At 44.6% G+C, this 11231-nt stretch overlaps 1 protein-coding gene across 1 annotated transcript in view; it reads left to right on the top strand.

Annotated features, from left to right (window-relative positions):
- Positions 1–11231, top strand: part of LOC142024965 (C-type lectin domain family 2 member D-like) — a 40519-nt gene that overhangs the window by 22186 nt on the left and 7102 nt on the right. The window contains exon 5 of the mRNA XM_075017357.1: positions 586–652. Within this exon, the coding sequence (XP_074873458.1) occupies positions 586–652 (67 nt within the window). The remainder of the gene's footprint in view (positions 1–585; positions 653–11231) is intronic.

Genomic DNA, 11231 nt, shown 5'->3' with positions numbered 1-11231 from the left:
TCCCTAACCTATGTTAAACTCCTGCAATAAAACAATGAAAACCTCCTACTTCTCAAGTCTCCAAGATTCCATATGTTCAGTCATTCTTCCCCAGACTTATCCAATGAATTGCTCTTAATGTACTATAGTGGGCAAGTCAGTACCTCAGCTTAAACACTTTAATTGTATCCATCAAATGTACACAAAAGATGTGCTGCTTAAGACCGCATTGCCCTGCGCTTTAATCTGTATGTAAAGAGACTGTCACTGGCTGTGAAGTTTTCTGTGACACCAACTGAAAAAACTAAAATAAAATACACTCTATTTTGATAGAGAGATTTACTTACAAGTTCTGATATTGGCAAAGGAATTCACATTCGCCAAGTCCTGCCACTCATCTGATACATAAAGCACAGACATGCACTTTATCTCTACTAAATGATTCGGAAGGAAAAAATGAGTTGAAAAATAGGCGCCCCCTGAAAGACAGAGAATATTTAGATATAAAACCAATAAATTACGTCCACTTACTGAGGTGCTGCGATGTATGTGGTGGTCTTGAAGAGGCTTCAGCAAAGTTTAAATCAGCATAAACTATATTTGCAGCCATGACCAGAGCAGAGGAAGATGTGAGCGCACAGAAGAGAGACTGTGTCTGAGAGCAACCTCGGAGGTACGCCTTAGCAGGATGACAAACACATCCAAAATCAGGAAGTGTTCTCTATTAGAAATTTGACTTACTTTTCCTGATAACATACCCAAGAAACCTTCGAAATACAGGTAATGGGTGAGTATGTCTCAGCTTGCTACCTGATGCAATTCTACTTGAGATCCAAAGCACAGTGGCTGTGATCTGCAGTACAGATTTTCTAACACACTATTGATCAAAAAGTTCTGTGTTTGCCTGAGCTGCGCTTAAAATGGCAAGAAATGCTTATGACTGCACAAAAACTGGGAAACAGTTTGAAAAATAAAGTTTAATTATGTGCATGATTCCTGAATTTTCCACACGGGGAAGCCAGACACAGACTTTGATGTCTGCCTGCAACTCTTGTCCATGCTGTGAAACAGATGGGTGCTTGCGATTTGAGGACCGAGTGACCTACTCAAGAGAGGGAAAGACCCCCTTCTTCCATATTAGACCCCAAACTTGCAAGATGTGCTGAGCAAGCCCAATTCTTCTTGAAGTCAGTGGGAGGTGAAGGCAATGCGCAACTCACAGGACAGGGCCCTGTGGTTAAAAGCAATCATGGTGCTGTCCTTGTGCCCCCATGAAGATAGTCTTGTTCCCATAATCAGACAAGATGATGTTGTGGTGCATGGACCTTGTTCTGTTCCTCTACATCAGAAATGGGACACCGAGGTTAGTGAGTGGACTGCATGAGTGGCCGTCCTTCATCTCAGTGGGCCACAAGGTTGTCATAACCAAGACAGTCTCTCGGAATAGGGTAGGTGTGCTAATTGCATTTGCTCAGCTAGAATTTGCTGTGGGTGCCAACTGAACTTGATCAGGGCTCTGATTGGATGCCGAGGGAGCACATGGCTCTCACAGGCAGTGTTGTGTGCAGTCAGCACACAGCTCACCTCCCAAGCCCTCGCTTCACATGCATTCACTTTAGTAACACTGGTAGGAAAATGCTACATGGATGGAGACCAGGAGAATCTGGTTGCTTGGGCAGAATGTTCTTGAGCAACGGTAAATGAACTGTCTCATGGGCCACACACAGACCCACGATGGGCCTCTTGCTGCCCACCACTGCTCTACACAGAGATGATTTTTATCCATAATGAGCTAAGCTACGGGAAGAACACCTGGGAGGGATCAGTCATTTACAGGCAGTGCATAGCAGGGGGTAGGGAGGTGCACTACACTATCAGGAGAAGTAATCCCAGTGATGTCACCGAGATGTAGGACCTCGGGTAAGTTATTTCCCCTCTCTGCGCTTCTATTTCCCTTCTCTATCTTCCCTACTTAGGTTGTAAACTTCTGGGGGTGTGGATTGTTACTGACAAGCAGGAAAGAAATGTATCATGCACGTTCCCAGGGAATACAAGGCTGGGACTCAAAACATGACCATTGATGTACATACTACAAGAGTGTCCCACAAGGTGCTTTCCCCTCCCCATACTTCTCCAGCAGATGAAAGAGCCAAGAAAGGACTTTGTTCCTTTAAATGTATTTCTTACCGTTGTATTTACAAATTGGTGTTCCACCTTACTGACCACTAGTGGTAAATTGACCAGTTCTCATCTAACCGGTGACTAGCTGTAGGTGAGGAGGGGGCAGGTGTGTGTGTTGATGGGCCGGGGCCAGGGCGGGGACCAGAGTTTCCTGTGTGGTGTGAGAACAACATTGTTCTGATACCATTAAAGTGACAGAAAAGGTGTTCTTTCCAGTGCTTCTTGTGAAGGCACTCTTCATCTTTTTCCGCAAAGAGAACCACTCGAAACATGACACATGCCCTTTTAGAATCAAAGCATCAAGAATATAAAAATCAGGAGCTGCACAACCAACAAGCCTCCAGGACCCTGATGTATATTTTTTCTGAGTAAATGTGATTATCACATGAATGAAGGTGAACAGTTTGCTAGTGACCACTGAAAACAGCATCACCAGCAGGCCTCCAGGCCTGATGACAAAGGCTAGGGCTGTTTCAGTCCCGGAACTTTGTATATTGTTTTGTAGAAAGCTTGTGACCATTTGCAGTCAGTAGAAATGCTTCTGTAGGAATGAGCTTGAGATAGGAGCTGGGCCCCAAACCCTTTCCTCCTAACCATGCGTGCAGGGCAAAGGCTAACTGGTTTGGGATTGATGGTCAATTCCTGTATTTTTTTGGGGTGGAGGAAGGATATGAAATCTGCTGCTCAGCCTGCTGTGTAGAGGCATCAGGTAAGATAGCTGTAAATTCCACAGCAGGGCCTCTCTATTTAATCTATGATCAAGTTTGGGTGTAACAATACCATTGTCTTTATTTCTCTGTGACGTTTACTATAAACTACCTATATATGGCTGGAGATGGGCAGTTGACTCATGTTAGGTCATGTGGTACCAATGGTACACAGGAAATAGGAGGCTCTAATTCAAAGCCGCAGTGCTTCCCCTGAGGAACACTTGTTGTTAACTGGCTGTTGAGAGGCTGCCAGAGAACTATAAAAATATTCCAGGGACAGGCCCTTTCATCTCAGATCTGCTTAAGTTTCTTCAAGAGTGGTTTGAGTCACAAGACTTGAGTCACCAGCTGGTATCACTTTATATGGAACATGGTCTGTCTATTGTGGACTAAAACCTAATGAACTGATTCACTGACCTGGTCAGTGGTACCAGATAGCAGAATGAGGAGCGATGGTCTGAAGTTACAGAAGGAGAGGAGTAGGTTGGATATTAGGAAAAACAACTTCACCAGGAGGGTGGTGAAGCACCGGAATGTGTTGCCTAGAGAGGTGGTGGATTCTCCATCCCTCAAGGTTTTTAAGTTCCAGCTTGACAAGGTCCTGGCTGGGATGACTTAGTTGTGGTTGATCCTGCATGAAGCAGGGGGCTGGACTTGATGACCTCCTGAGGTCCCTTCCAGCCCTATGATTCTGTGATCCTTTGGGATTAGTACAATTTTTTAAATGATGAACAAGATTTTTGGTGATCCTCATCGTATTTGACTTGGTCATCTGGATGGGTGCCCTACGATGGATTGCAACAGCAGCGCTCAACTTTCCATATGCCTGGGCCCCTCTGTAGATTAGAATTTGTCTTGTGTACCCCCAAATTCCCATCACTTAAGAAGGGTTTGCTTCCAAAATCAGACTTAAAAGCACTAAAGTGTCACAGCCACTAGGACTGAAAAACTGCTGACTTCTTATTTTTGCCACATAAATATAAAATAAACAACTGGAATGTAAATAGTGCACTGACATGTATAAAGTATAAACCGGTCACTGTCTGAAATTTTAGGCTGTACTGACTTTGCTAATGGCTTGCAGGTAACCTGTTGTCAAACTGGGCAAATCTCTACACGAGGCCACAGAGGGGTTCCTAAGATGTGTTGTGAACCAAGCTCCTTACCAGTTTTCACTAGTATTACACCACTGTTCTGTCTGACTACTTACTGCTAGTTGCCTGAGTCTGGAAGAGGTGTTCCACAGAGTGAAGCCAGGAAATTGTTCTGAAGAAGTAACCATTTGATTTTATCTTCCACCTCTGGTCGTACTGAATTCACTGGTCCACCCAGACCCTTCCAGCTGCACAACTGAACACATACATAGATCAGTCTATTCACATTCAGGAGTGTAAGGACATTCAAGGTCATGTATTCTATGCTGCCTGAAAATGACCCCCCTAGTTACTATTAAAATACCATATTTCCTATGCCAATCTCTTGTCTTTGTGCAATTATTAAACAAAATCATATTGTCTGTAAACAAGTCTTCTGTGCCCCTGCCCAGAGCAGTTTGCAAGACAAAGAGTGGTCTGTTTGCTTTGCAAAGGCAAACAGGAAACAAGGAGGAAGCACTGGTGGTTAACAAGTGACACCAGTGCAATGCGGACCACGGAAATTTTTGCTAAGTGTTGGTAGCTGTGACCCTGTTCTAAGACACAGAGAATGCCACGGTGCTTTTCATTGGATTGGGTTTTCTCCGCTAGGCTTTGCGGTTCTGAAGAGGCAGTGAGGCCGGAGGTATCACAGCTTGAAGGCTGAAGCTGTCCATTTCCTTTCTTTAAAAAAGGAAACTAATAGCAGAGAAGTTTGCACATTTATACGTAACTTGCCGTGGGTTGGAACACACATTGTAATGGAAAGTCCCGAATTCAGTAACAGACCTAGAGGAAGAGTTTAGTCCAAAAAGCAAATAATCTTGAAAGTGTTGTGGTCACATCAAGAACCCCAAAATATTCCTAAAAATAAATATGGAGCTTTTAATTCTCCTTTAAAAGTTAGCATTAGTCAGGGCACATAGGATGTACATTATTTGTTCCGATTAATGGATACAAAAAAGAAAAGTCACCTGTCTTTAGAACTGTAGTTACTGTTAGATTATATGTTTCAGTGATGGACAACCTCGGCCAGTGAGAGGTCTGCATAAATGGCCCTCCTTCGTCTCTGCGGATTGCAAGATTGTCAGACCAAGATGGTCTCCCAGGATAGGGCAGTTGGCTAATGTGTAACAGCTAAGTACCTTTGAGCTAAGTACCTCTTTGAGTCGTAGTCCCTCTATAGCCGTGTCTACACGTGCACACTACTTCAAAGTAGCGGCACTAACTTCGAAATAGCGCCCGTCACGGCTACACGTGTTGGGTGCTATTTCAACATTAACATCAACGTTAGGCGGCGAGACATCGAAGCCGCTAACCCCATGAGGGGATGGGAATAGCGCCCTACTTTGAAGATGAACGTTGAAGTAGGGCACATGTAGACGATCCGCGTCCCGCAACATCGAAATAGCAGGGTCCGCCATGGTGGCCATCAGCTGAGGGGTTGAGAGACGCGCTCTCTCGAGCCCTGGCGGGGCTCTATGGTCACCGTGTGCAGCAGCCCTTAGCCCAGGGTTTCTGGCTGCTGCTGCTGCAGCTGGGGATCCATGCTGCATGCACAGGGTCTGCAACCAGTTGTCAGCTCTGTGGATCTTGTGTTGTTTAGTGCAACTGTGTCTGGGAGGGGCCCTTTAAGGGAGTGGCTTGCTGTTGAGTCCGCCCTGTGACCCTGTCTGCAGCTGTGCCTGGCACCCTTATTTCGATGTGTGCTACTTTGGCATGTAGACGTTCCCTCGCAGCGCCTATTTCGATGTGGTGCTGCGCAACGTCGATGTTGAACGTCGACGTTGCCAGCCCTGGAGGACGTGTAGATGTTATTCATCGAAATAGCCTATTTCGATGTCTCCACATCGAAATAGGCTACTTCGAAGTAGGCTTCACGTGTAGACGTAGCTTATGTGTCCCAAAGATGGGTGAGTAGGAAGCAGTGATCACCACCGAGGTGGTTGTGAGGATGCAGTTGGCAGGAGTGCACAGTTCATAGCCACATATTCTAGTGGTCCCTGTGAGATGGCGTAATGGCTGCGAACGTACACCTGGAACACCGGGTTGCTGCTCAGCAGATGTCATGATAGGGTACCTCTGCCAGCATGGAAGAGGTAGTCAAGTGTGCCCATGTGGAGAATGTCATAATCCGGCTGGGGCAGAGTTGGGGGAGAGGGGGTGTTGGACAGTACCTAACACTCTCAGATGCATGCAGAGACCAATTTCAAGATGCATGGGAAGGTGGGGGTGTGTAGCTCAGGACCTGTCTGGGGTGGCCACGCAGAGGCATGGAGAGGTGCAAAAGGCACAGGTTCTGTCAAGGTAAGACATCAAGTAAGTTCAGGTCCTGCCCCCAGCAGGGCCTGCGGCTTAGGATGGAAGATTGGGAGGTGACTGGACTCACTAAGGTGAAAATCCAAGATCATCTCTGAGCGAAATTGGGGGTGAGGTTGTCAGGAAACCTTGTTTTAACCTGCCAAGCAGAAGCGATAGGTGAGAAAGATGAGCTTCTTGAATGGGAGAGAGAGAACATGTGGCTAGGAGCAAAATGGGGAGGAGGGACTGGTGAGGGTGGAGCGTGCATGGCTGAGATTCCAGGGGAGTGTGGCTTTGAGGGCCAACAGGAAACTGCTCATCAGTTAGTTCAGAAAGTGGATGGTGATGGGGTAGTGAACGGCATTCCCTGTAAGCTGAGCGCTTGGGCAGCCACCCAGGAGAGATTCAGATGCCTCCCAGTTGTTCAGCAGAGAGTCCACAGCCACCCACAGTAGGCAACATGTATTTCTACTTGCATGCGCCTTGGCACACATAAAATTTACTCCACCCATGGATGGAGGGAGCCCTGGCGGTCAACCCCTAGGGGCCATCCAGAGATGGCAGGAGGGCACCAAGGGCCACCAGGTAGACCCAAACAGAGCTGAGGGTGAGGCCTGAGGTTCAAGGAGATAATCCATGATGGTAGGGGCAGAGATGTCATCAGTGGGGTGGTGATAATATTGAACCCGGTAGGTGAAATACTTCCACATCGCTGAATAGCAAGCCTGTGTGGAGGCTCCCCTGCATAAGGATGTGTGGCACTGGTATGGAACAGGCATTATTCATGTGCAAGTGCTAGACAAAACCCAGGCCAGTGAAGACCCGCTTCATCGCATTTGGGGCAAATATGATAATACAGGGCATGTAAATAGCAGGAGTTGGGGAAGGAAGAAGGGGGGAGGGAAAGCAGGGGTGGGAGGGAGAATCACCAGTCATTCATAGTATCTGTGAAAGAAATAGCTTAAGTGGGAGGGTGCCATTCCTGCAAATATCAAAGGAGGGGAAACTGTCTGTGTAATGCTTAAAATGACTTAGATCCCTGCTGAGTCCAGTTCAAAAGTATCAAACTTGCAAATGAATTCCAGTTTAGATGTCTCCCTCTGTAATCTGGTGTTTACCCATGAAAGCACATTACCTAATAAATAAAATGGTTAGTCTTTAAGGTGCTATAGGAAGGTTTGCTTTGTTTCGCAAAGATACAGACTAAGAACATAAGAATGGCTAAACTGGGTCAGACCAAAGGTCCATCTAGCCCAGTATCCTGTCTGCTGACAGTAGCCAATGCCAGGTGCCCCAGAGGAGGTGAACCGAAAACAATGATCAAGCAATTTGTCTCCTGCCATCCATCTCCTGCCTTCGACAAAAGGCTAGTCACCATACCTTACCCCTTGCTAACAGCCATCTATGGACCTAACCTCCACATATTTATCGAGCTCTTTTTTAAACTCTGTTAGAGTCCTGGCCTTCACAGCCTCCTCTGGCGAGGAGTTCCACAGGTTGACTGTGCGCTGTGTGAAGAAAAACTTTCTTTTATTAGTTTTGAACCTGCTACCCATTAATTTCATTTGGTGTCCTCTAGTTCTTATATTATGGGAACAAGTAAATAATTTTTCTGTATGCACTTTCTCCACACCATTCATGATTTTATATACCTTTATCATATCACCCCTCAGTCTCCTCTTTTCTAGACTAACACAGTGACCCCCTCTGAGATGATTAAGGCTTTCTAGGATTGAAGCCTAAACTGAATGGTTTTCTTTAGAAAGAAAAGGTCCTGCATCATTGGGCCTCTCCAGGACCTTGGGGCATCTTTCTATAAGTCACAGAAGCACTTGCCTGAAGTGCACTATGAATGCACATACACTTGCAGGATCATAAACTGAACTGAGGCCCTGCTGTAGTATTTACAAGTATCTTACCTGGTGTTTCTACACAGCAGGCTGAGCAGAATCTGAAGAAGTGGGTCTTACCCACGAAAGCTCATCACCTAATAAATAGTATTGTTAGTCTTTAAGGTGCTACAGGATGGCTTCCTTTGTTCTGCAGCTGATTTTCCACCCTGAAAAGCTGCAGGAATTGACCATCAATCCCAAACTAGTTAGCTTTCCCCCTGCATGCACTGCTAGGATGCAAGGGTTTGGAGCCCATCTCTCACCTCAAGCTCATTCCCACCGAAGCATTTCTACTGACTGCAAATGGTCACAAGCTCTCTACAAAACAACATACAAAGTTCCAGGACTGAAGCAAGCTCTAGCCTTTGTCATCAGGCCTGGAGGCCTGTTAGTGAAGCTGTAATTAGTGGTCACTAGCAAACTGTTTACCTTCATTTATGTGAGAATCACACTCGCACTGAATTAGAAAAAATACAAGCCAGAGTCCTGGAGGCTCTCTGCTTTTGAAACTCCTGACTTGTTTTATACACATTTCTGTAGCTGGGTTCTAAAAGGGCTGTTGTCATGTTTCAGAGTGGTTCTCTTTGTGGAAAAAGGAGAAAGTCTCCACAAGAAGCATGGGAAAGAACATATTTTCAATTACTTTGATGCCGCCAGAACAATGTTTTCACACCACACAGGAAGCTTCCTTCCCCCATCACCTCTTCACCCAGACACAACAAGTCACCGATTACATGGGAACTGGTCACTTTGTCACTGTGGCTGTGTCTACGCTTGCAGCCCTCTTTCGAAAGAGGTATGCAAATGAGGTGCAGATTTGCATATCTGACACCTCATTTGTATATTCTTATTTTGAAATAGCTTCTTTCAAATGAAGAGAACCAGTGCGGACACCGCTCTTTCGAAAGTAAGCCCATCTTCGAAAGAATCCTTCTTCCCTTTTTTGTAATGGGAAGAAAGATTCTTTCAAAGGTGGGGTTTACTTTTGAAAGAGCCATGTCTACACTGGTTTTCTTCTTAAGAAAGAAGCTATTTCGAAATAAGAATATGCAAATGAGGTGCCAGATATACAAATCTGCACCTCATTTGCACTTTCAATATACCTCATTTGCATACATATTTCAAAAGAAGAATGCAAGTGTAGGCACAGCCTGTGTGGTCAATATTTCCCCATAAGGTGGACCAACTTACAAATACAACAGTAGGAAATACACTTACAGGAACAAAGTCTTTTCTCTTTCATCTGTTTGAGAAGTGTAGGGAAGGGAGAGCACATAGTGGGACACTCTCGAAGTACTTACATCAGAACAGGTGATGTGAGTCCCAGCTTTGTATTCCCTGGGAGCAGTCATGATCAATTTCTTTCCTGCTTGTCAATAACACACAGCAACGGCTCAAAAAATGCAGTCCTTATTTTCAGTTATACACATCTATTTGTAAATTCCGTTAGTTTCTGCCACTTTCCATTCACATAGTTTTTTTCCCACCAGTGTTGCTTAAGTACCAGAGAGGTGGCTGTGTTAGTCTGTATCTTCGAGAACAACAAGAAGTCCTGTGGCACCTTATAGACTAACAGATAATTTGGAGCATAAGCTTTCGTGGGCAGAGAACTGCTTCATCAGATGCATCTGACCAAGTGGGTCTTTGCCCACAAAAGCTCATGCTCCAAAATATCTGTTAGTCTACAAGGTGCCACAGGACTTAGTGTTGTTTAAGTGACACGCACGTAAAGCAAGAGCATGGGATGTGAGGTGCATGCTGACTGCACACCTGTGAGAGCCGTGTGCTCCCTCTGCATCCATTCAAAGCGCTGGTATGGTTCAACAGGCACACCCAGCAAATTCTAGGTGCACAGACGTAGTTGGTAAAACCGTTCAATCCCAAGAGACCATCCTGCAGCCCACTGAGATGAAGGATGGCCACTTATGCGGTCCACTCACTAGCCTCCACTCGGTTGCCCCTCACTAATGTAGAAGGACAGCAAAAGGCCCATGTACCACAACACTAAATTTTTGATGGACAACACTTCATGATTCTGGATGTGTCTGTCATCCTGCGAAGGCGCACCTCTGAGGCTGTTCTCAGACGCTGCCTCTCTTCTGTATGCACACATCTTCCTCTGCTCTGATCATGGCTGGAAATGTAGTGTCTGCTGATTTAAACATTGCTGGGGCCTCTTCAAGACCACCACATCCATAGCAGCACCTCAGTAAGTGGACTTAATTTATTGGTTTCATATTTAATACCCTCTCTCATTCAGAGGGCTCCTATTTTTCAACTCATTTTTTCTTTCCAGATCATTTAGAGAGATTCAATAGAAATAACGAGTAGGTCTGTGCTTTATATGGCAGCCTTCATATTTTACACTGTATCGATATTTAATTTGCTAAGTAAATAACATCCCCAACTCTTTATCAAGCTACTTACACACCATATACATAACCTAGCTATACTATACATCATCCTAGTTCATAGTGGTAAATTTTTTATCATTCTGGCTTCATCATGTTTTCTTCTTTAATTGTATTTTAAATAATTATTTTGTACTTACACGTGCCCTGTATATTTAAAAATATTTTCATTTTACACACACACACACACACATGAATATAATTAAATTACTGTACAGGATCTGAAATTGATTCTTATTAATGTATCCCTTTAGACTCGTATTAATAATTTATATTATCATCACTTTTTTGGTTCAGTGTAAAACCCTTCTTATCTAACTGCATAAGCTATGAGCTTTTATAAAACTAGACTGATGCTCTTCAGGCATTGCTTTCACATAGGAGTGCATGATCTTCTCTTGAAAAATATTTTAAGAGATGGATTCTGTTCTCAAGTAACATCAGAAGTCACTGGAGTTACTTCCAGCTTGCATCAGTGCAATCAAAAGCTGAATTTGCCCCTCAAATTATTCAATTGTTTCTTAGCTAAAATTAGGCTGCGTTAAGAATTGGCTACGTAAATAATTTGGCACTTACTTTTTCCAGTATCACAACTACTCTGCAAACATTATTGAACAGACAGCT

Source organism: Carettochelys insculpta, chromosome 22, assembly GCF_033958435.1.
Source record: "Carettochelys insculpta isolate YL-2023 chromosome 22, ASM3395843v1, whole genome shotgun sequence".
NCBI lineage: Eukaryota > Metazoa > Chordata > Testudines > Carettochelyidae > Carettochelys > Carettochelys insculpta.
This window is presented reverse-complemented; position numbering and strand designations above follow the sequence as displayed.